General features: G+C 39.0%; 2 protein-coding genes across 2 annotated transcripts in view; both read right to left on the reverse strand.

Moving 5' to 3' along the window:
* LOC124163787 (integrin alpha-PS5-like) overlaps window positions 1–1,176 on the reverse strand; it is a 66,207-nt gene extending 65,031 nt beyond the window's left edge. The window contains exon 1 of the mRNA XM_046540872.1: window positions 1,122–1,176. Within this exon, the coding sequence (XP_046396828.1) occupies window positions 1,122–1,145 (24 nt within the window). The 5' untranslated portion in view covers window positions 1,146–1,176. The remainder of the gene's footprint in view (window positions 1–1,121) is intronic.
* Window positions 1,177–1,976: 800 nt separating this feature from the next.
* Window positions 1,977–26,622, reverse strand: part of LOC124163790 (integrin alpha-PS3-like) — a 31,508-nt gene continuing 6,862 nt past the window's right edge. Inside the window, exons 2-7 of the mRNA XM_046540882.1 lie at window positions 20,402–20,517; window positions 15,521–15,678; window positions 14,442–14,572; window positions 9,778–9,884; window positions 8,738–8,879; window positions 1,977–2,098 (exon numbers count right to left, since the gene is read on the reverse strand). Of these exons, the coding sequence (XP_046396838.1) occupies window positions 1,977–2,098; window positions 8,738–8,879; window positions 9,778–9,884; window positions 14,442–14,572; window positions 15,521–15,678; window positions 20,402–20,431 (690 nt within the window). The 5' untranslated portion in view covers window positions 20,432–20,517. The remainder of the gene's footprint in view (window positions 2,099–8,737; window positions 8,880–9,777; window positions 9,885–14,441; window positions 14,573–15,520; window positions 15,679–20,401; window positions 20,518–26,622) is intronic.

Consider the following 26,622-nt stretch of genomic DNA (forward strand, 5'->3'; position numbering starts at 1 on the left):
GAAGCATCAAATCATAACTAACCTTGGAGACCTTTTGGTCTCATTATGATTCTACTTGATTTTCTTGAAAGAACAACTTTTCCTTCCTCCATTCCTTTCCATTGGTCGAGCTTCTTCGGTGCCACATATATTGTTGTAGTGAAAAGTTGTTCCTTAAAAGACATTATCTATCAACCGTAAATAGCAGTTCACTGTCAAAATTGATGCAGACGGAAATATAGAACATTACAAATCTAGGCCATTAGTAAGAGGATGCTGTCATAGAAAAGGTATCGACTATGAGGAGACTTATGCTCCTGACGATCCCTTACCGGCATTTAAAGCTCTTATCAGTGTTATGAGAGGTGGGAAATATACATTTCGAATGTATTTACTTCAAATGCAAAATACAATTGAAATATATATAGCATTATGTTGGAATTGCTCCTTATAATTATTATTCAAATACAAATTAAAATTAGGAAAACAAAACTTTTCCAGATTTTAAAATATAAGGGCTGGACTAGGTTGCCCTCCTGTGACAAGAGACTGCGGTTGTGTTAAGAGAGAAAGAGGGACAGAAGAAATGTAAGATTTTGAGGTGCATAAATTATTTCTGATTAAAAGTGAATATTAAAATGTGTTGTTGGTTTCAATAACTCTTTTATATACCAAATACTGTTAAGTAGTATAGTTAATCTATATTTCCGTTGTTTTTCTGCTGGTTAATTTCATGTGTATTTTGTTTTGTTTTTTTGTCTTATGCATTTGGCGCACTCTGATATGTATTCGTGCGCACTAACGGTACTCTGTATGTCTTCCATGATGCGATGGTGCGATTAAAGGCGAGTGCGCAAGTATCTGCAAATATCTCATTTCTACGATGATAACCTTGCCTGAATTATCCATATTCCAACAAATACCCTTTTGTGACACAAGCGAAATGTGGGGTTCAGGGCTTTGATGAATTCAGAAGCAATACAATTTTACCAACTTGCTGTGTAAATCATGACTATACAACTGTTTAGAGGAAAAATTACTTCCAATAAATCCTGCTGGTTAATCAAAAAATAATCAGAGAATTTTTCACAGAGATAGATAAAAATCTAAATTCTTATTTATTTTCAGCTGAAATCACTCACCTCATTTCCCTTTATTAGAGGCATATGAACAGAAATTCCTGCTTCTCCAACTGCTAAATCAAGGATATAATATCCAAGGTAGTTGGTGCGAAATCGATCTGAAAAAATATTAACTCTTAAGCAAAAATTGAATTGCTTTCTCAGGTCACATATTTAAATATACAAAACTATGATGTTATTTCTACAGAGTTATATAAAATTGTTAAATGATTTGCTGCCCTTATGCCTAGAATAAGCTGTGAGTTGTTCTATCACAATGCATATAATCAATATATCATATCTCAATGGGATAAACTTCAAATAGCCCTGAATTTGAAATTCTTAACAATACCTCTAGGAAAAATGGACATATCAGAGACAGCTAGAGAAACTCATCTTTCTTTTTCAATGCAAAGCACACTATAGTGCCTTGTTACTTATGTATTCTGTTACGACGCGACAATCACCTGGGAATGATACTTGTCTGACTTGCTTAGAAGTAGGACTACCACACACAATTTTCCTATGTAAAATAAGCACAGTAGTTGGGTTATTAGGAAGAAAATAACCTTGGCAAAGGAGAATTAAAAATTAAGAATAGGCTAATCAGATGATCATTGGGTAAGAGCCAGTGGCGTAGCGATGAGGGAGGTCAGAGAGGTCCAGACCCTCCCTCCCCCAAAATGTATAAACACAAATATGAACACACATACTTTGCTTCATAAAAGAGAACAAAGTATTGAAAAATCATGAATTTACAAAAGAATTTGAAAAATGAGTTTTTTTCAATCAAGAAAAGCATTCAAATTCATTTAAAACTTTCTACTTAGTACTCAGGTTTTAGCTGTAGAATAGTCTGAACTGGAGTGTAGCACTTTACCGTGCAGAAATGTGGATGGCCCTGGTTTCCAAGAACCTTTGGCTACAAGATGCGCAATGTTGGTGGTGTGACCACAGAGCAGAGTAAGTAGTCAGCAAGGATGCATAATAGGGCAAGGCTAGAAACAACAATGTTAAACACCACACCAAGCGGTTGCACCGCACAGAAATTGCCCTGGAGGCCACTGTTGAGTGGGATGTGGTTTCGTGATCACGCAACAAAGATCTCGCCCCCTCACTATCTGCAATGCTTGGAAACCAGAAACACTGAGCTCCCATAAAGGCAACCAGGGCACGATCATGCTGTCCAACATCACTCAGCCGTGGAGGTGTGGTTCATAGAAATCAGGGCTTTAGAGGAGAGAATGGTACACTAGAGGAGAAGCGGAAGTAACAGATATGTATTTATATATAAAATGAAAGCAAATGGCTTTTATCAAAAATAGAAACAGTAAAGGAATAGAAATTGCTGACAGCATTAATTTACCTAATATTAGCATGCATGCCTGCAATCGAATATCCCAATGAAAAGATTACAAAAGAGCAAAACCTACTAATTTTAAGTATAATGCACAATAATTATCCCAGTCTTCCCAATGAGGTGCGGAAATTTTGATAATGGGCCAGTGGGAAAAATAGGAAGAAGGATGTAAGGTTGTGTTCATAAAATGATCCTGTGGTAGATCTTAGACTCCACGAAAGAAAATGACACCTGAAGGATGAAAATGAAAAAGGGGAAAAAAATTCTTCACAAAGAAAATTATGTATTATCACGTGTCAGGGCAAATCAAATGAGATGGTTTGGAGACATAGCAGCCCTACCATTACAGGGCTTCTGTAGAATATAGCATTCACCTTTTGCCAAGTCTTCCAACTGCATACCTATTTCTGAGAAAACTGTCACAACTTCGGCATCACACCTTGACCATTGTCGGACAGAGCTACATAGGAAGTGGCACCCAGGTGGTTCAAATCCAATTTTTTTTCAACTTAGGTGGCTAACCTCCATTCTGAATCGACCCCAGGCTAGCGGGGTAGTGTAACACATTGAAAATATGCATTTAATGCAGAGTAGGTAGTACACCGATGGGTTTTACTCTCATCATTAAGTAGTGGGCTGAGTTGTGAAGGGTCGGCCATTCCGCATAGTGCCATTTAGGGCCTCCGCGCACTGTCAACTTTTTCAAAGCAACTATGTATTCAGTTGCTTTGAGAAAGGTTCAAAGAAGCACATGGCATAGACTGTCACCCCATGCATGGGTGACTCTTTAGTTGCTGCAACAAAATAATTGCATCCTGACCTATTCTGAGGGTGAGTAAACTGTTGCCGGCAATAATAGATGGTGCAGGTTTTTGCCCGGCCTTGCGCTCGATCAACTATTCAGTTGCTTGATGCCTGCTGTTCGGAGCTCATCTTGGGAGGTTTTATTGTCATTTGTGTTATCTAATGGTCTGATTATTGGATTATTCTTCCTCATAGAATAATCCTCCAAGGTTGTTAGAACATTAATTGCATATGCTTGGTTTCGCTGATAGTAGGGCCCCCTTCGCTTCAATAGCCTTGAGGTGTCTTCCCTCCTCCCGTCCTATTCGCACCTATCCTTTGCCAGGGCTCCTATCGCACTGGTGCCTCTTTCCTTTTTCCTTCCTCTCCAGCCCCTCCCCGGGGGATCGGAACGTATAAGCCACTGGCTTGGTTACCGGCCCCGGTGCGTTGTATCCTTTGAAGGGTTCACCCAAAACCCTCATGATCTCTGCCATTTGTGTTTTGAAAAGGTGTCATAGTTTTAAAGTAATGGCGCGTAGACATTGAAAAGTCTATTTTGCTTATTGAGAAGCGAGCAACTCAAGTAGCCTCCACGAAATCTATTGTAAACTGATCTATGAGGCAACTAATAAATTGCCAGTGCGCAGTAGCGAGCTGCAAACTTAGGGTGAGTAAATTGTTTCGTGGCCGGTGATTAAAGTTGCCAGTGTGCGGATGCCCTTAGTCCAGTGTGACCGATCAGTTGGTCAATCTTTGCCCTTGAGTGTGGAAGTTTCATTTTGAGTGGCATGACCCCTCATTAGGTTTCACTTACCTTCTGATTGCACCTCATAAGTCCCCATCCACAGTATTTACACACCAAGTTATATGCTACCAACCTCTCATTTTGCTAAATACTATAACCACAAAATGAAGGAAGATGCAAGACTGTTGTAAATAGTTACTGGGGGGACGATGGTTTTAGATTCAGGAGGAGTGGTAAATGAACACGACCACACGTGTTGAATAACATGGCGAAACTGCAATTTATTAAAAGAACCAACTTCCGGTGAAGAACAAAAAACAAATGAATACAGTAATACGATAGTTGGGAGATTACCAGCCATATTCAAACAAAAACAATCACAACACTCTCCCTTAATCTACCAACTTTACATTGCATTTTTACAATTAACCATACCCAGAGGAATAATGCACTTGCGGTGTGCAGTCACATTAAGTGCCTTAGTAAACACATCGGCAATCATTTTTTTAGATTCCATGTAATTGAGGACAACCTTCTTATGCTTAACAAGTTCCCTGATGTGATGAAACTTCACTTCTATATGCTGAGTGCGAGCATGCAATCCATTGTCAGAGGCTAATTTTAGTGCACTCTGGTTATCATTCCATAAAAGAATTGGCCCCTTCCTACCACATAACTCAGAGAGTAACCCCTTCAAGTAAGTGGCCTTCCTACCTGCAGAGTCAATGGCAATATACTCTGCCTCGGTTGAAGACAAGGCAGTTACACTTTGTTTTTTACTCTCCCAGCAGATTGGTCCACCAGCAGACACAAAAACATACCCAGTCACTGATTTTCTGTTGACGTCATTAGCAAATGACGCATCAACAAAACCACAAACATCCGGATTATTCTCAGTCCTTCGGAATTCTATTCCTGCATCTATTGTTCCTTTTAAATACCTTAACACTCTTTTCACACACTGCCAGTGTTCATTTCCATAGCAGTTGTTGAACTGGCTGAGGTAATTGGTAGCATAGGATATATCAGGCCTGGTACACACTGATAAATACAGTAAACTTCCAATCACTTGTTGGTAAGGTACACTATCACACGTTATCGATTCACCCTTGGTCAGTCGAGTGCCAGGAACCATAGGGGTTGACACAGATTTACATTCTGCCATCCCCACCTTACTCAGCAAGTTCAAAATTACCTGTTTTTGGTTCAACTTTACTTTACCATTACCCATTTCTACCCTCATTCCCAGGCAATCCACGACTGATCCTAAGTCTTTTACCTTAAAACAAGAGTGGAGCTTTTGTTTCAGTTTCTCAGCTTGAACTTCATCATTAAAGAATACAAAAAAGTCATCAACATAAACACATATTATAACCATGGATGCACCATCTCTCCAAAAATAAACACAAGGCTCATGTTGAGATTTCTTAAAACCAACACTTAATACGACTTCATCCATTCTCTCATACCAGGAACGCGAAGCCTGTTTCAGGCCATAAATGGCCTTCTTTAACTTATACACTTTACTTGCATCTGAAACAAAACCTTCCGGTTGGTACATGAAAATGTCTTCACTTAGTGAACCATTCAAAAAGGCTGTGGAAACATCCAAGTGATGTACATGCAAACCATGAGCAACAGCAATTGAAAAACACAATCGTAAGGTATCATGTCTCACCACAGGAGCAAAAGTGTCAAGATAATCAATACCATAACGCTGAGAGAAACCCTTAGCTACCAGGCGAGCCTTATACTTGTCCACTTCTCCCTCCCCATTCCGCTTCAATTTAAAAACCCATTTGCATTGCACTATATTTCCACCCTTAGGTCTGTCTACAAGATCCCACACATCGTTTTCCTGAAAAGAACTGATCTCTCTTTCCATAGCTTCTTTCCAATGAATTTTATCAGTACCATTTAATGCCTCGGTAACTGATGTAGGTTCTACCTTTTCATCACATGCTAAATATAACTCAAAACCAGGAAATTCCTTCCTTTGCCTTTCCCTCATAGGATACCTCCTTTCACCTTCATCGACATTATTTCCAGGATTTATTTGCACCTCATTTGCATCCGCAAAAGACAGATTTTCAATATCATTCTCTGCTCCATGAATGTGATTGACATTGGCATTTGTTTCACTCTGACAATGAACATCATCACTGACATTACACACTGAAGTAAATGGCAAATCATCATCTAAGTTTACAGGCACAGGCATACTGAAAGAACCCTTCTTCCCTTTACCAATAGCCTTAATTGCAGTGAAACTATTTTCAATGAATTTAACATCACGAGCAACAAGAATTTCTCTCGGGTTTTCAGGATTAAGCAAACGATACCCCTTGGAAGCTGAAGAGTAACCCACAAAGACCATTTTCTTGCTCCTAGGATTTAGTTTATCCCCCCTTATTTCCTCAGGGATTAGAGCATATGCATCAGAACCAAACACCCTGAGCTGATCATAGCTGACTTTCTTACCTGACCACAGGACCTCAGGGACATTGTCAGGGACACTCCTGTGGGGGCTTCTGTTTAATAAGTACACAGCAGTGTTAGCTGCTTCTGCCCACATCTCCTTAGGACTTCCTGCGTGAAAGAGCATGCATCGCACTTTCTCCAGAATGGTGCGATTCAGTCTCTCTGCTACACCATTTTGCTGTGGAGTATACCTTACAGTTCTCTGATGTGTGATTCCTCTGCTTTTAAAGAAATTCTGTAACTCATCACTCAAGAACTCAGTTCCATTATCAGACCTGAAAATTTTCAACCTTTTACCAGTTACATTTTCAGCCATATTTACAAAATCAATCACTCTCTGCTTGGTTTCAGACTTGCTCTTTAAGAAATAAACAGTCGTTCTGCGAGAGAAATCATCTATCAAAGTAAGAATGTACCTTGACCCACTCCATGACTTTACATTAGAACCAAAATCACACAGATCAGAGTGAACAAGACCTAGTACCTCATCTGCCCTAGTACCTCCTTCCTTAGGAAAAGGATTTCTGTGCTGTTTTCCAAGAACACAAGCATTACAATCATCAGCAGGTTCATACTTGAAATCAATGCAATCACTTAATTTATCCCGCAACAATATCATATTTTGCATACCCAAATGACCCATTCTTTGATGCCACAATTCATAATCATTAATATTGCACACAAATGCCTGCTTTGATTTAACATCCAAACGGTATAACCCATTACTCGTTCTACTTGCAGTAGCTAGTTCTGTACCATTACAGACAAAGTCATCATCATACATTTTACAACCCTTTTTATCATAAACAACAGTGATCCCTTTGTCGGCAACTTGACTTACAGAAATCAAATTTTCTTTCAATCCAGGAACATGCACAACATGTTTAAATTCACAAATGTGATCACTTACATTTAGGTTCACAGATCCAACACCTCTGCTTTTAAGCTTACCGTTATTTCCGACAGTAATCTCAATATGACTGTCAACGTCACGACAATAATCATGCATACGGTCTTCATGGGGTGACATATGCACGGATGCTCCGGAATCTACAAACCAATCTGAGTCACACGATGCAGCCGACAGGGCACACAGAAGACTTCTCAGCGGTTTCCTATTTTCTCCTTTCTTCTCTCCCTTAACCTCGGCTCTGTTCTCGTTCGGATCCCTCTTCTTCTGCGACTGCGGGCATTGTGTTTTAAGATGCCCCTTTTCACCACAGTTCCAGCACTTCCACGCCTTCACAACTGATGAACTCCCAGCCATGGTCGAAGAGTTGTACTTCTTGCCCTTGGAATACAGGGCAGTGGTTTCGGGAACACTCGCATTTTGACCGGCACTCACGCTCTTCCGGTAGCTTTCGTCTAGCAAAATCGTCTTCACACGATCCAAATTTAAGACATTCTCCCCACTCGTGATGGCCATGACAAGATTGTCATACGAATTTGGCAGCCCCTGAAGCAACATTGCTGCAACAAAGTTTTCCGCCATCGGCTCACCGATACCCTCGAGCTTGTGTGCCAACATTATCACCTCGCTGATATAAGTGTCCATGGTTTCAAACTTTTCGAGCCTCATTTGGCACATAGAACGAAGCAGGGATACATACCGCCACTTGCCTTTATCCTCATATGCCTTGGATAAAGCATTCCAGGCATCCTTTGCCGTTTTAGCTGGCCTTACATGGGGATATACCACAGGCTGCACCATAAGGCAAATGTCTGCTAAAGCTTTCTCGTCCCTACGTTCTTTACCTTCGCCATTATCACTTCCCTGGACACAACTCCACAATCCATTACGACGTAAATAGTTCGTCATCGCGAACGACCAGTCATAATAGTTTTCCCGCCCAACGAGTTTTTCGAAACCATACGCCTGCGAAGTGACCTGAGATTCTTGCATCTTTGCTACCACACGGTTTACCACAAAAATAAAGAAATCTGAATTCAGCAGCGCAGTGGAAGCGTACTGGGCCCATAACCTGTTGTAAATAGTTACTGGGGGGACGATGGTTTTAGATTCAGGAGGAGTGGTAAATGAACACGACCACACGTGTTGAATAACATGGCGAAACTGCAATTTATTAAAAGAACCAACTTCCGGTGAAGAACAAAAAACAAATGAATACAGTAATACGATAGTTGGGAGATTACCAGCCATATTCAAACAAAAACAATCACAACAAAGACCCACCAGTGGCTTAATAGCAGCAAACATGTTAAATGGAGATAAAGGCTAATAATTATTACAAAATCTCATAATACCTTTATTCAGTAGAGGCAAGAGCTTGATAAAATTTCCATCAGTTGCTTCATCCTCCGCATTCATCCAGTAACAAACTCCTAATTGATAGTACTCATAATTACTTTGAGCATATATCTGGTTTATCCACCTAGGGCCACATATCTATGATTGAGGAGAGATAGTTTTAAATTATTGCATAGTCATAATATTGGAATTTTAATTATCTACATATTAAATATACAAATATTAGAGTAAATCTAGAGGACAAATTCTTGAATCAAAGGAATACCAATTTTAATAGACTCTTTGGTCAGTGAAATTTTCACAAATTCATAGGAAATATACTGGTTTATTACATTGTATTTTTAAAGAAATGATACTTACGCCTTGATGGGCAAAACCTAACTGTATTCCACAGGACATAATCTATCATTGGTTCCAAAACCTTGTATACATGAGTGATATATCATTGGTTCCAAAATCTTGTATACATCTACATATTGCTTGTTCTCATCCAGTATTATGCACCTATAGTTTATGCTGTGGATTTGACATACATATATTGCATTAAAATTATCAATAAGAGGTGAACCGCTTTTACCGCATGCTGAAGAACAGAAATCCTGAAACCCTTTGGTCCCAAGCTTTCCCGATTTGAGGTCCTCAACTGTGACACCAGGTAATGATTTTCAGCATATGGCCTGTTTATGGTCATACTTTCAATTCATTCTAAGTAATTGTTATCTATGACCATTTTTCAAGTTCTGTACATTCTATCAGTTAGCAGACTTTTGAAGATGCAAATGTTATTGGCCAGAATTTTTTTCCTCAATTTGAAGATGCATGTGTGTGTGTCTAACAATCTGCCTTTTCTTCTCCCATACTAGATAAAATATCTACTACATCAGTGGGGATTGGTAAGGAAGACAGCATTTAAGAGCTTTATTGAGCAAGATCCTCCCCTCATGGCATTAAATTAAATTGGCATTCGTAATTCCCGTTTTGGGACAAAGCCAATGCCATTAAAACTAAATAAAAATGTGTTTAGAGCTTAGCTTACAACAACTCGGCCACCAGGTCCAGGCTGAACATCCATAGCTGCTCCAATCCAAGCTCCATCTTTTAGATCCCAGTAGGCAACCTGCTGTTCCTTATACATGTCATTTCCTAGAAAGAAAAGTCAACAGTCCATGAGCTGCATGCTTAATCATAATATAGATAGTGGAGAGCCATCTCAGAGAGAGCAATTATTTCTTTGTTTTCCATAGAATATTCTGGCAAAAGCAAGTTTTGTTATCAATGAACACCATTGCCACGTTAAATTTTCTTTTACATTCATCAGAAAATATATGTACACTGGAACTTGTTTATAACGGCATCGGCTGTAACATCAACTCGGGTTTAACGTCACATTTTATACAGACCAGCCAAAATTGAACATTTTATGTTGCACAAAAACCCATTTATATCGTCAACAAATATTGCGATGCTCGGGCTCAATATCGGGATGCTCATCAAAAATTTTGTGATTCTTAGGTTGCAAAAGTGATAGTGTGATTGTATTATTCCCAAAGTTCATAGGAACCGTGTGTAGAAACATCAAAAGCAAAAGCACGTCACAAGCTGGACGTTGAGCCAGTGACGGGATGCAACTCTTTTGTTTAATTGGTGTCTGGAGGGAGCGGGGGCTGTCCCGCATACCTGGGTCTTATCCCTTCCCACCCCTACCTTCTACATGGTCACTGACACAGGCACACTGTATTGTATTGTTTGTTTCATTAGTTACGGTAGATCATCAGTTATATCACTACCTACCTCCATGAGAGCAGCGCATCATTCAGTAAACAGTGTTGTATATAGCAGAAGATTTGGGTTTTTACTTTGTCCTTCCACTCAGATTTAAGGCTGCTGTTTTTATAACGTCACTCGGATATAACGTTAAAAATCTTCTGGCCCCTTTGATGACGTTATAACCAAGTTCCCCTGTATTTCATTTGCTTTTCATCCATCTTCCCTTAATATGTATGTAACTTTTGACATCCCCATAAGTAACTTAACAATAAAATTGTAGAGAGAGAATCAGGTGAATCGCCACAAATACTGCACTCTACTAGCACTAAATAGATGTTGAGGGAGGGTAAATCTGCTGGAGGAGTATTTAAGCAACAGCTATGGAGCAACATTATATCCCTCCAGCGAAACCTTTCGAGACGATGGAGTTCTCTCCTTAGCATGACTGCTAGACTGAGCCCTAAGAGACTCTTCCATCCCCTCTGTGGGGGACATTTGTTAAGAAGGGTCTCGCAGATAGTCTCACACTCTCAGGGCTGAAAATGTTGGTGCTCACCAATATTTTTCGACCCTTCCTAGCAGGGACTCCGGATTATCTCGGACTCTGACGGTAGTTGGGCTCCCTCCTATTGGGGTTTACAACCCTACCGGTGGCATTGGTTCGCGGTCAACTCATGCTTCGTTTAGATGAAGTATTTATATGGACAATTGTTTGCTAGTATGTAAATTGCATATTTCGAATAGAATTCTTCGTTTTATTCTGAGAATATTCAAATGTTGAAGGAAGCTCTACCATCAGTATTAATGCATTTATTGCAGCAACAATTTCCTTGTTGATGTTTTATACTGAAATCAAGATTTAAGTTAATATTTATCATAGAATTTTGTTTAAGAATTGTAAATGCTGCTCAAAAGACAAAGAAATCAATTCTTAGTTTACATTTTTGAGAAAGGAACAAATATTTATTTTGAAAACTGCCTGAATGAACAATTGCACGTTCCTTTCCACAAAGTGGGGTAATGTAAGACGAGGGGTCCGGGTACCTGCTCCCTGAATTCGAAGGTACGGCTTAAGTCCCGCTTTGTTGGGTACCGAAACTAAGACTTTGTGGACCCGCAACCATCATAAAAGGGGGAGAGCGAGGAAAAGTATATTTTCGGAATTTGTTCGCCTCCGTTGAAAAATATCCAATGAAAAATTTGTGTCTTTTGTCTCCCTGGTCACGAAACGTCCTGCAGCATATTTTTGTCATTAGTAGCGATAGGGTTAAAAGAAGATAAATTTTGGAGAAGTTGACTCCCTAAGAACCTTAAGATCACTCCTAAAGTGCTGGTTGTTTCTGAACTCACACAACATAAAGCTGGACTGAATTCATCGTCAAATTCAAGAAGCTATTGTTGAAATGCAATGAGAAATGGAATCAATGGAGGATCCAGGATAGGGACAAGGGGATAAACCTTCCAGCAGCAGTGGGGGTCCGATCAAAATTAGCATTCAACCTAGTGTAAATTGGATATCTAAGGTGGGCTTTATCCCCCTCTCCACATCTGAAAATAAAAAATATATCATATTTTGAAAAATAAAAAATATACACTTGAATTTCATCCAAAATTAAGTGTTTTCCCAAGGTTTCCAGCCTTAACAAAGGATGATAACACCAAAAAAAATATTGAAACATATTTTTTTATACCATATTTCCAGTTTTTATATTTGTAAAATTGTTATTTTGATTTAAAATGTAAATACAATTACATTCTACCATCCTGATTTTTTTTCAAAATTTTTTGTTGGAAAACTAAACTTTAACATAAGTTTGAAGTTTTCAAAATTAAATTAAAAAATTTAGGAAACAATAGACACGCTGAAAAAATATATGTTGTTACCCCTATCTTGAAGTATAATCTTAATTTTTTTCAGATTTTTAAATAGGTGGAACAAGGTCAAAAACACGAATAACTGCTTTCCGCCATTTACATCTATGTTTCCAGGAGGAATTTTGATGTGATTGTTGAGAGCAACTAATTTTGACCACTTTCTAATATTATTGATTAAAAATAAACATTAACTTAAGCATTGCCTATCACACTTAGATTAATCATAATTATTTCTTTATAACCATTCTTTTAAGCTTTAATTTCCTAATTACTGCGCCAATATGATAGAAGCCGTGATAATTGGTATATGTATTCATAAAGGCCGTTTTACATGAGGCAAATCATTTAGCAGGTAAGTATTGAAAACATTTGTTGAAATTGCAAGCATTCGAGCCTGCAATTAGAGGAGACCCTATTTTCCCGTCTAGCAGTAGTACATTCTCTCATGCCTTGTAGCAATTCACTGCTTTACACTAAGCAATTCTGATTCCGCTTTCGTGCATACATAAGATTGCGCAAAGATGTAACGGGAGTAAAACGGCCTAAGTCACACTGGTGCACCATTTACGGCACAAACCATCATTGATCAAGACCACGTCATTAATTTCCTTAGAAATTCCTTCATAAACTAAGCTGTGTTAAGTAACTTTTTGCCTGGGATTATTTCCATGCAGCGAATGCCATGCCTTACGCATTTTTATCCATATTCTGTCTCCTTGTAGACATTGGCTTTAATGTAATACTCTACCAATGAAGCTATGAACGGTATATTTGTAAAACCAAGAAATAGAATGGGTACGCAATTTAAAAATTAATTCATATGTTGCGCAATAGTTGCTCTCAACAATCAAATCAAATATACTTCTGGAATACATAGATGCAAATGGCGCAAAGCAGTTATTTGTGTTTTTGACCGTGTTCCACCAATTTTAAAAATCTGAAAAAAATTAAGATTATACTTCAAGATAGGGGTAACAACATATATTTTTTGGCGTGTCTATTGCATCCTAAATTTTTTAATTCAATTTTGAAAACTTCAAACTTACGTAAAACTTTAGTTTTCAATCAAAAACTTTTGAAAAAAAATCGGGATGGTAGAACATAATAATAATTATAATAATAATACATTTATTTGTCCAGAGATTTGTGGTAGTACATATACAAATATAGGACACGCCAAGACAAAAAATTAAAAATTTTTTGAACATAGGTTTCTTTGCTTCATGTTTAATATCCTTTGGTAAGCTATTATAAAGCCTTAATCCCGCCTTAAAATAAATAAAGCCTTAAAATAAATAATAATTAATAAACATAATTTGTATTTACATTTTAAAATCAAGATAACGATTTTATAAAAATAAAAACTGGAGATATGTTTAAAAAACTAAAAATCATGTTTCAATTTTTTTTTTTTTTTTGTGTTATCATCCATTGGTAAGGCCTGAAACCTTGGGAGAAGACATAATTTTGGATGCAATTTTAATGTATATTTTTTATTTTTTTAAATTTCTGGGGGCACTTTTCACCATCTTAACCTGCTAGACCCTTTTCCTTTTAAAGAAAAATGATACATATGTACTAGCATAAGACATGAAACTGAAAAAAAACATTATTTTTTCAAGCAAATTTGTAATTATAAAAACATAAGTAACTGTCATAATGTCCTTAAAATTTTGGTTTTATTAACATTTCCTGTGCGAAAAAGTTACAACTTGAACGACCACAGCTATTTTTGCCTCCCTCACCCCTAGTTTTGATTCCTCTCCCCATGTTGTGATTGCCGGCAGGCAACACATTTTTGACCTAAGCATCATTCTTATTTTTGGCTAATGCTGGCATCAGCTACCAAGGGTTAAAGTTCATGACACAAATTTTCTCCATCCTGAATACCTACATATGTGCCAAACATTTTATCCCGCAGTGTAATGAGAAGCCATATGAGACATATGGTGGCAGTTGGCAGGGAGCGTGTTATTTGCCAAATTGAGAGACTTATTTCTCGTTGATTTCAGCATCATAAAATTGTTTCTGAATACATGCATAAATGCTCCATGTTACCTGTCAAATCCACAACTAGGGGCTTGCATTTCCCAGGAGGCCAAAATGGACACTGATAAACAACTCCTGGCTCATGAACTTGCCGGTGTCTTCTATATGTTGAGTTGGCTCTTGGTGCTCCAACCATTATCCTGTATTGAAGTGATATATTATTATTATAGGCCAGTTGATTCTTATGTTGATGCATGATTTACTTTGAAAATGAGAGAACTGTTTCTTAAATCAAGGGTAGATTTCACCATGTAAAAATCATTTGCCTTTGCTGGAATTCAAATCTGGATCTCAAGATTACCGATCAGGTGAATGTTTGTCGGATATTTGTCTGGATGTTTGTCGGACTGGCCGTAAGAAACCCATAACAAGCTAACTTTATAAGCACCTTCCTTATTTCTTCCTTTCACCTTATCTCAATGACTTAAAATGTGCCGGCTGGGTTACTTTAGGGTGTGCAGAGTTTGTTATTTGATTGATAACAGGTATTTTGAATCAATCATAAGCATAAGCACATGTATCATCAATGCAAATAAAATTACTCTTAAAAGGCCAACACTTTATGACAGTACCATGCCAATTAGCCACAATATATACCAAAGTTTAAAGTACAGAAGGACATCATTTTACCAGCAGCAGTAGGTTTTAGCCTTTAGTATTTGTGATTGGTTGTTGTGGCGGGCACTCAAATCGTAGCACGCCACTGCCAGAGGGCAGCACCGCCTGGAGGGAGACAGGCGGAAGGCCCTTGGCGCCGGCACGGTAACGGGACCCTGAGGATTTGGCGCCCTTGCACCAGAGTAGCATCCCTACAGTTTGAGGAGAGAGACCTGCCGATCCCGCGACCGTGATTTTCAATCCGCGAACATCCGTGCGAAACAATCGCCTGTGTGTGGCATGTAATTTTATCCCGCAAACAAACGGGTTAATTCATAATTTATAGAGGGCGTAGTTATTTCGCCGCCTGCCGAGATAACCCTTAAAGACCTTTAAAGTTGTCATAATATAGGGTATTAAACTAAAACAGGGAGAAGTGTATACATAATACTAGAAATATGAAAGCAGACAGAATTGATGACTTTACTCACCATGATTTTGAGTTTCTCGAAGCATACAAGAGCACACTGTGACCAAAATATGTGTCACGTTCACGATTGATGGTGGGATCCTCAAAAACAATTGGGTACTGGTAGTCCAAGTTGTAGGGGTATGTTCTTTCTAAAAAAACACTCAACAGCACCAATACCTGAAAAAGTAGTATGCATGAAAAAGTAATTGTGAAAAATGGGAACAAATCAAGGGTGAAACCAGCACGAGTAGAGAAGATGAGACGGTGAAGGGATTCTATGACACCTGACTTTTCTAACATATTAATATGATTATGTACTTCATAGGGCTTCTCAAAAATGAGCCCCTAATTCAATATTAAAATTAGTTTGGTGCAGCTTTCAACTCTGTTTTCCTTTCAGCAAACATTTTTATATTAATATATATCATCATTGTGGCGGAGCCCTTCGTTTCGAGCGCCGTCACTAAGGTCAGCCTCCTGGCTGAGGTCGTTGCCCTGGGATCCTGAGGTCCCTGCCGCTGCCGCCAGGGTACGCGAAACATAGCGCCAGCAAGGCGCCGCGAGAGAGATGCGAGAGAGACGCTTACGGAACGGCAAGGGAGAAGGACTTGAGACTAGAGATGTGCGAATAGTATCCGCGAATACTCGAATACCTCGAATATTATAAAGTATTCGATATTCGAGGTTTCGAATAGTTATGCGAAAAGTACCGCCTCGAATACCTCGAATACTTTGAATTTCGCGTCATACACTGTCGCTCGCACGTCGTTGGTAGTTGACTCGGAAAAATGAAGAGAACTCTAATCGTTTAGTGCTCGCTGCGCCGTTTTACGCAAGTTGACGAATTACATCAAATTCGTGGATTTTAGCGGAGAAAAGAGTTCGACGAGGGGAACCGAAAATGGTCGGGTAAAAAATCCGAAAATCCCCGATTCCCCCCACCAGGAGAACCTCAGTGCCGTGGGATAGCAACCTTAGGGCATTTCCCACGATCAGCTATCCCCCTCCATTCAGCACTTGCCTCACCCACTCTGACGCTTTCCTCTTCTCCGAAATCAAACAAAAGGCCCCAGATCGCGCAGGGATCGCATTACGAAGACACCTGCTTCGAAAAAAATATCGAGTTACGAGAACAATAAAAAAGAGTTTCACGCCCTCCCCCCTTTTCTCACCCACTGACCTTTTTCTGGCTACCTGCTTCGAAGTTCCCCATTTCTGGAGGTCAACAGCTGTGTGAGTAACGTGGGATACTTACATTAGCGCATTTCCCAAGATCCAGTATCACTCTCCATTCAGCACTAGCCCCCCCTCTGAGGCTTTCCTCTTCTTGGAAATAAAAAAAAGGTCACAGCTCGCGCAGGGATCATATTACGAAGACCTTAGCTCCGAAAAAATACCAAGTTACACGAGAACAATAGAAACGTCTTTCGGGCCCTCCCTTTTCTCCCCCACTGACCTTTTTTTCCTACCAGCTTGGAAGTTCCCCATTTCTGTGGAGGTCAACCGCTGCATGAGTCATCTTTTAGCACAAAAGGTGTCTAAGAATGACTTTCGTCAATTGATGTTACACCTTTATTGAATTGAAATATTAGTAATGTGCGCGTAATTTCAAAAAGAATAAGACCAAACACGACGTATTTCTGAGTTTATTTAAGCATTTTACGCAGAGAAATAAATGTGAAAACACGACGGAGACTTAGCATTCTGGCGAAACTCGATATGAGCAGCAGAGCTTCTCCGGAGTTGATGCCGTATTTTTTTCCGAAAACATATATAAAGTTACAAATTATGAGTGGTGCGATAAATCTTTATTGTTACAGTCCCAGACAAAGGGATATTTTCTCAGAATATTTGGTTTCTCCCTGATAGCAATTCCAATTCATCTTCTTATCTCGTGAAAACTCCCAAAGATGGACTAATAATAATAACTAACAAAAAAACTAACAAAATAATTGAAGAAAATCCGGTGGAAAAGAGCTTGTATTTTGCAAAATGCAAAATTAAAATATTCATTAATCAGCTAAATTCCTGTTCGAATCATTTAGAGGAAATCAAAATTACTCCCCAAAATCTTCTGTTTCCTGCTTCATAGGCAACCGAGTCAAACATACCAGCATTCATCATTTAGTATTCGAGGTATTCGAAATTCGAGGTATTCGAATATTCGAGCAATGATTTAATATTTGAATTCGATATTCGAATTCGAGAAATTTGTTATTCGACCCATCTCTACTTGAGACATAGACGAACTGTATCGCTAACCATCCAAATAAACGTGGTCGGATTTACTTCCGTTTAATTTATTGAAGTGAGGTTAATCACCTACATATCCCTTAACCCTTTCAAGTGGTGACGACAACGTGATGTTATTTTCGCGAAAAAAACAATTTTTTCGAACCATGTGCGCGACCACGCCGAGTTCCTGTTAGTCATGCCGCCGACATCGCGCGAATCCTTCGCCATCACATCTCGAAGTTAATCTTTTATTGTGGTCCTGTGTTATACGTGCGTATGTAAATAGTATTCTTTATTTTATGTGCGTTATATTGTGTTTGTCAAGATGTCTAACCCACCAGCATCACAACCCTGAGCGGACCGCATCACTGTTCGTGCCCCACCATTTTGGCCAGAGGAACCTTCTCTTTGGTTTTCTCAGCTAGAAAGACAATTTTATCTTGCTGGCGTCAAGGAGGACGACACGAAATTCTGGTTCGTGGTGTCGAAGCTGGATCACTGCTACGCACAGGAGGTGAAAGACATAATATCGTGCCCTCCTGCCTCAGATTAGTACAACACCTTGAAGTGCGAATTAATTAAAAGGCTCTCTGCCTCACAGGAGCATAAACTAAAACTCCTTTTAGAACACGAAGAGATGGGGGACAGGAAACCATCCCAGTTTTTATGACATTTAAAGGATTTGGCGGGTAATTCCGTCACGGACGATTTTTTAAGATCGCTGTGGCTTTCAAGGCTTCCAAGCCATTTGCACGCCATATTAGCGGCACACGATGCCCCAGACCTCAACACCCTTGGGTCCTTAGCGGACCGCATAAACGAAGTGGTCCCTTGTGCAACGGCTCCTCCTTCCCCCAGTGTAAGTGAAGTTGCCCCCACCTCCCAAACCTGTGCAGCAGGCTGTTCGCAGATAATGGCCTCCTTCATCGCGAGAATAGACGAACTCACCCGGCATATAGGCACGCTCTCCCCTTTATTTGTAGTTCATACTGCATAACCTATTTGAAGTCATATATGCACACAAAGGATGACATTCACCATGAAAAAATCATTTGCATTGGCTGGGTTCCACACCTAGGTATGCTGGCAGGCAGTTGGGAGATCCAGGTTTAAATCCCAGCTAAGCCGAATAATTTTTTCATGCCTAATGTCATCCTCGGCGTACATATATGTATGTGTGTATAATTTGGAACTAAAGAGTGTGACTGCACACAAAGTCACTTGTTCTTCGCAGCTATTTGATGAGGTCTTCCTTTACCTTTCTTTCCGTCCACTTGTCCTTCAATGCATATTTTCATCAGACCACCATGTCTTACAATGCTGCTGGTCAGGCTTTACTGTCTAATTCTTAAGGTGTTCAGCATTATTCTATTTACCCCTGTAATGTTGCAGTCAACAATGTGTTGAGAACATTACAAGAAAAAAACAATAACAGTTTCAAAGCAGCCTCTGTCCAAATTTAAATCACATGTGCCAATAACAAAAAATTAATTTAGCTTTCTGCATTATGCAAATTAGATGAATAACGGATTTTATGGAATGTATGGTTTTCCATTGTGTGCAAACTGGCAGCAAAAGCTAGAATGAGCAACTTTCATACTACCGAAGTTCCCCCAAAGCAAATTTCTGGCTGTTGGCCTATCTCTCAGCTTGAAACCCTTCATAAATGTGCTCTCAACTGGTAAGGATCATTATCAAGGATTTAAGGGGTTCACTATGTTGAAATTCCACTCACAAACTCACACAAAGAAGAGCAGTCACACGCGCGGTAGTCTCGACTCCAAGAGAACATCCTCGAACTCAAAGGATGCTAGAGTACCAAAGATACCAAAGGATGGGTTCAAAATGGAAGCAATCGAAGAAGAGAGCTGCTTGTAAGCAAAACCATTGGATTCAGACGAGTGAGCATTTTTCTTGGAGTGGAGAGTGATCAATGTCGCCAAAGACATGCACCAGGGGGTGTAGGAAAACATTTCAGGGAGGACCAGAGTCCCCAAAATTAACCCTCCCTCCCAACTGGCTGTAGCCATATATGTGCCTGGCCAAAGGGGAAGGTTTCATCAGACGTCAAGGTCTAGAATGAATATTTAACTCAACTTTAAATTAAAAAAAGAAAAAAAACAAATAAATTCCACAATGGTCTATGAGGAAATTCAAAACATATTTGTGGTCATCACTTAAGGTGCCAGGAGTAGCACAAAAGAGAATATGCACAGTTTCAAATTTTCACTGAAAAAAACAACCTTGATTGTCACGATCCTCAATCCATGCTTTATGCCATGATGAATTTTGGATAAATTGAAAGCAATATCATAATATTTAAAAAGCAAAGATTGTCAAAGAACTAAACATCAAAAAGTTTATGCCAGTCTTCATTCACCAATAAATAATTACAGCTATAAATCAATATATATTTAGATGAGTTAAATTTAATGGAATCTGTGTCTTGAATTGGCAAACCATCAATGCTGTCAAATGTGGCAAATTTTACCATGGCTGCGGCATTTAACACAATTTTATGATTCAATTGCCCAAAAAAATGAGGATTTCATACCAATTATATATGCCTACTCTCCAGAATATAGGCATGAATTACATTTAAATAACAGCTACAGTCAAAATTTCAGGGATAATAATATTTAGAATGACCATTCAGATTTCTTACCACAATAGTATTTCGTCTCATGGCTGCCATAATCAGAAGGATATCCCCGTTAAGCAACAATGTCTTTTTCTGTAAGGCCTAGCTGAACAGACTTTTTGACAGCTGAACATCGGCACCTGTTTTATGATGGAAATAAGAAAAAATGTAGTAGGAATCAAGGAAGACAGTCCTGGAAAAAAGTCTTGAATTAGTCTAAAGCATGATTCACTTCTTGAATGCTGAAATATTCAACCAATCTCACCTTGTTCCCCATTTTTTTCTGTTACCTAATGGGACAGAGTTTGAAAAATATATAACACCTGTAACACTGTTCTGCAAAAAAATAGTTCAGAAAATGCCTGGCTACAATTTAGGGTGTTTCTGGCTAATTTTGGGTCGCTGAATCCGAAAATGACCTCCGATTTTTTCTATCACCCTCCAATTTTATGCAACCCCTAGACTGGGGAAAACAACCCCTTACCTAAACTTATCGCTTTTCAAGGAACTTTTACTAATGTTATCTGCTTCTGCTTGAAGAAAACTGACATTTTAACGCTATCAGGGTCAAGAGAGAGACAAACTTCACTGGGGTTGAAAAGACTTAGAGGGTGAAAATTAAAAAAAAAACTTTAAAATACATTAGAATAACCATTTCTCTTTGTTTTTTATGGCATATGATATGGTAGCTAATGGAAAAGTTTTTAAGGGATGAATTTATCTCATAGATGAACATCAGCAAGTGTGACTGCCAAGACACATGACATTTGTTTTGACATTCTTGGACACGTTAAAATGTATCCAAGAATGTCAAAACATGTGGCGAGTAACTTTTACAGTGTATTTCCAAATTTTTCCCAATGTATTTACAATGTATTTCTCAACGTTTTCCAATGTATTAATGGAATGGTCTCAGCTCTTACTTTAAAAGTTAGGAGATCAACGAAGTCAAATCATGAGCCCCCAAACGCTGTTACAATAATATTTTGACAAATTTGATTTGTGTTCAGATATTTTGGCAGCTCTTTATACCACTTCCTAGAGGGAAGGGGGGTATAGGAGTGGTAGGTATCACTCGTATCCCCCCCTTCCCCTCTTATGTTATATTAATCCATTACAAAATACAGGGGATGTACAGTGTATTCATCCCTTAAAAACTTTTCCATTAGCTACCATATTTTATGTCATAAAAAACAAAGAGAAATGGTTATTTTAAAGTTTTTTTTTTTTCAATTTTCACCCCCAAAATCTATTCAACCCCAGTGAAGTTTGTCTCACTCTTGCCCTGATAGCGTTAAAACGTCAGTTTTTTCAATCAGAGACAGATAACAATAGTAAAAGTTCCTTGAAAAGCGATAAGTTTAGGTAAGGGGTTGTTTTCCCCAGTTTAGGGGTTGCATAAAAATGGAGGGTGTTAGAAAAAATCGGAGGTCATTTTCTGGATTCAGCGACCCAAAATTAGCCAGAAACACCATCAATTGTAGCCAGGCATTTTTTGCAGAACAGTGTAATTTGTCTTTTTTTTGCCAGTTGCCTATTTCTTGAGTTATTTACAGTTAAATATAGGTGGCCTTAAAGCTTTAGCAGATAAGTTGATTACGTCACTGCCTCCTGCCAAACGGGAAACCATGTCTCAACTACTCTGCGCCCTGCATTGTCCGTGTTGTTTGTACTCTTACAAGCCATTCCTTCCCTCAGTGTTAAATGTTCACCCTGAATGCATTAACCTTCGGGCTGCGGGAGTTCACGATTTAAGCTGCCAGCCAGTGAAGAAAAGACCCCCTGTGCAGGAGGCAACCCCTCCCATGAGGACTGCTCTGGTAGAGTTAGCGATCCTTAAGGTGAGAGAAAGTGCCCAAATGCATGATATCCTGGTAGCAATAAACATTTTGGGTAAATGCCGCATCCAGTGTAATAAACGTATTAAAAAATTCCCGCACTCTAAGGGTTAACTCTTTTGCGACTGCAAAATTTGCTACCCACTTTTCATGAGTTAGTACAACATTTAGAGTTTTGATTCACATTCTCGTTCAGGGGCAAGCCCTCACTGAGGGAAAGAATCACTGTGTGCATTCAGGAAAGGGGTTCAGAGCACTTTCACAGCAGCAGCGGAATTTCCCACTAAACATGACTGCTACTAAGCAGCTCAGTCATTTCTCAAAGTGAACTTTTCTGCTGCTACTTGTTGCTGATTGGTGGGAGCTCAAATATTAGCTCTAAGAACAATTGGAGCGATGAGGGAGGGGGGGAATTGAGCTGTGTGGGCTCAAAGATGCAATATAAAATGAAATACTCCCTCGTCCCTGCCGGCCATCAAATACGCTCTTCTTAGAGTTCATTTCTCTTGGAGTGTTGACAAGGGTGGATCCAGGATTTTTTCCAGGAGGGGGTTTAAGGTTCTGACAGGCAGGCAGTCTTCTCATACATACTTGACATTAAAACACATACAAAAATTATTGTACAAAGTATTCTCTTAATTTTAATATGATGATATTAATAAGCTACATATGTATTAGTGTCAGTTTTTTGGCCCCTTCTCCACTATGAATCTTTTAAGTGCTGACTAGCGAATGACCAATGACAGGCAAATCTCTCTTCTGTCTTCCTGACTTGGGCTCAAGGCTTAAATGATTTAGGCTCCTTAATACATTTAAAAAAATGAGCATAATGACAAACATGCTGAATATCTTGTCCATTTTTTAAGCGTCGGGGGAGGGAATTAAGGGGGAGGGAACAGAGGGGGCACGTGCCCCATGCTCCAACCCCCGAAATCCGCCTACATGGAGTGTTGAAGCTATCTGTTAGTGGTTGTTTTCCAAGCGCTTGATTGCTTTCATCTACTGACATCCATCTGGGATGTCGACCAGTAAGCTATACATTATAGTTTGCATCCCTTCAGCACAATGGATCTTGGTTTGGCTTGCATGAGTGCGTGTGCATGTGTTTGTAAATGAGTTTGGCTACTCCAGTTGAGAGGCTAAGGTTTGGTCCCTGTGGTGAAACCAGGGGCGGTCTGGCCAGATCAGCGATCACCAAGGGCCCCAAGATTAGAAGGCCCCACAACACATGTCTATCATGAAGCGTACATGCACGTATAATTAGAAAATTACAGAGATTATTTGAAGTAAAGTTATTTTGCAATTAAATTTATCTTTTTTCATGAGTTACTTCATTTACAACATACTCATTTTCAGTGTAAAAAGATTGTATAAAATAAAATTAAATAAAGGTGTCAGCAGATAAAATAGAATCTGATGCTTTTTTGAGAGGGTTATTCAAAAAGGTTGTTTTTGAGGTATTTTTTTTAGATAACAGCGCAGTTCCATGGAAGAAATTCACTTTATAGATAATAGAAACTTAATACATTTTAAAAATTATAAGCTATGCCGTGTGCTTTCAATTTTTTAATCAAAATCGAATGCGGAACATTATCGAATGCTTCCTGAAGTCTAAAAATACGGCGTCGAACATATAACAATATGGCGTCTGTCGCCCGCAGCAAATAGCAGCTAAGATATTATGAACAAAGAGAGATAACTGGGTTTCACAAGACTGAAACGGGGCTGTTCTTCAGATGGACTATTATCGAACTGAAAATAGTATGTTCCAAGATTTTTCAAGAAATGGAAGGGATATAGGCCAGTAATTACTAGAATTTTTCCTACCCTCAACCTTAAATATTCGCGTGACTTGCGCGGTTTTCCGGTATTATCATCGCAGCTTGGGTATTAGAGCTATCTCTAAAGGAGATAGGTTTAAATAGTAGTCGTCTCTCTGAACTATCTCTTCTCCCGTTTCAAACTCTTGTTTCCACCCTCTGCTCTCAAAGTATTTTCGAAACCTACTCTAGCTTTCATTGCATTTATAACTTACTCACTGATTTTAACATCTCGATCAAGCCGCTTCCCAATTACATTATTGAGAAAGCATGCTATTCTGCAATATTTTCCTGTTTTGGGTAGTATTTCATTATCCAACTTCTTATCTAGTAAGTGATATTTTCCTTGATATTACCATTGCCCATCTTAATTTAATCATGACTCACGATTGATTAGATTATTTAGTCTTTAACTGAGCTCGCTTGCATTCCAACGCCGGTTTAGCACACTGAACACTGGACTCTAAATCAACATCTATTTATGACATAACATCCCGAAATCCTCCATCCAGAATCTAAATGTCACCCTTTTCTATGAAGGAATTGAATGGATGGGCCGATTGCAAGATTAATTTTAGAGAGTTGGCATCATTTTATTTGGCCAAATAAATGCGGTATATCAACCACAAACCGTAAGTGGTAAAAATAATGAATGTTTTATAAAGGGGAACTAGTACTGATCAAGTTACCGGTTTGCTGCTCGAAAAGAATAACTATCAGCCTTTGAGTAACTAATCTAACATCGGAATTTCTCGTCGACATTAACATACTACGTAACTCAGTTATTCGTTCCCATGAAAAATCTGTAAAAGTTCGCAGCCAAAATCTGTAAAAGTTCTATGAAAAATTGAAGTCGCAAAGTTGCGAGTGCGGTCTGACAAATCTGTATTTCGTCAGTAAGTATATACGAATTTTAGAAACACGCAAGGAAGGTGGGACTTTCATTGGTATAAATCCGCTTATTGCAGATGATCTTTACAGACCACATTTTTTAAGGGAATAATGAACCCCCACTCTGTTAAGACCTGCAATTTAGCTTCCAAGGGTGCGGGGTGGAGATATTTAGTAGCGGTATATCCACAAATGAAACAAAACTTATGCGTAGATAAAACACGAGGAAAACTCAAATTGAGCTCATATTCATAATCTACATTCTCACAAAATCCGGCGGTTTTCGGAGCCATTTTCGCGATAAGTTTCCACAAATATCAGTCCCTGTGGTGGATATTACAATCGGTATGAGCGTTCGCGTTCGTGATAGAACGAGGTGTTTGTAAAATGGTCTGTAAAGGGTATCATGGAGGGCCAGAACCGCCGGAACATAGAGAAAACAGGAAAAATTGACCAAAATCGCATATTCTTCTTTGTTGCGCGATGTTCCATCACCTAAAAAAATTTCCGGTGTCACTATCCGAAAGGTATTCAAAAACGCTCCCGGGAAACATTTTCTCTTTGTGGCCCTCTAAAAAATATTTCATGAAAACATACGCTAGACATTTTCAAATTGACTCCATTTTTCCTTTTTCCGCTGAATATTCTCGAAAATAATTGGGCATTTGCTCCATTAAATAACCTTTTAAATGCCGCAAACCGCATAAAAATGTCAGCTTTATTGACCGAGATATCGCAAAAAGAGTGAAAATCGTATTTTCGAGCTAGCCGGCCCTGGTGGGCCTCTAGCGGCCTGGAAGTGTGGGGAGGTTAGTCCTATTTGATCTGAAATCGCATATATAAGTACGAAAAGAATACCGGATTTGATCCCAAATTGCATGCCCTAAGTACGGAAAAAATCCCGGAGGGGGGAATTTTCACCCTCTTATTCAGTTATGCCCTTAGGGTACAACCGGACATCCTTTAGAGGTCGTGCATCGGATTGAAATTATGACATATAATTTGATTTCCCTGGGAAAACACGAGTTTTCCTGCTATTTAGAGGGACCTTGGGCTTGGTTTGGTGGAATTTCCACACGCAAGAATATTCTGCAGTTTATAAGATGTAATATGACACAAATTAAGAACTTAACAGGGGCGTGGCAGTTTGGTGATGTGTTTTCCGCTAAGAGGATGATTCATCATGGCACCCATTTCGTGCGATCAGTAAGCGGCAGAGGAGACGGGTTCCTGGATATACCGGTAGCCTGTCACTCCACGCCGCACCTCCGCCATACTACTATAAATTTAATTTAATGCTATGTTCGGTATATTTACACAAAACTATGCAAGGATCGATTTTTTCTGGGGAGGGCGCACAAGGCTGTGAAAGGTACACGGTCTTCTCATATTTGAGATTAAAAACAACATGCAACAATTACTGTACGAAATAATATCTTTATTTCAACACGAAAGTTATCAATACGAAATTAAATAATTGTGCCTCCGTTATACGCAAAACAAAGCGAAAGTAATGATAACCGTATCAAAATCTTGTCTATATTTAAAGCGTCTGGGGGTTCCCCCGTGCCCCCGAGCCCCTCCCCTAAATCAGCCTATGAGATTATGTATCTGTATTAGTTTATATATTTATATGAAATGAATGTAATTTAATGCATTGTACAAACGGCACATTGTTGAAAAATTGTTTCTGTAA

Source organism: Ischnura elegans, chromosome 8 (assembly GCF_921293095.1).
Source record: "Ischnura elegans chromosome 8, ioIscEleg1.1, whole genome shotgun sequence".
NCBI lineage: Eukaryota > Metazoa > Arthropoda > Insecta > Odonata > Coenagrionidae > Ischnura > Ischnura elegans.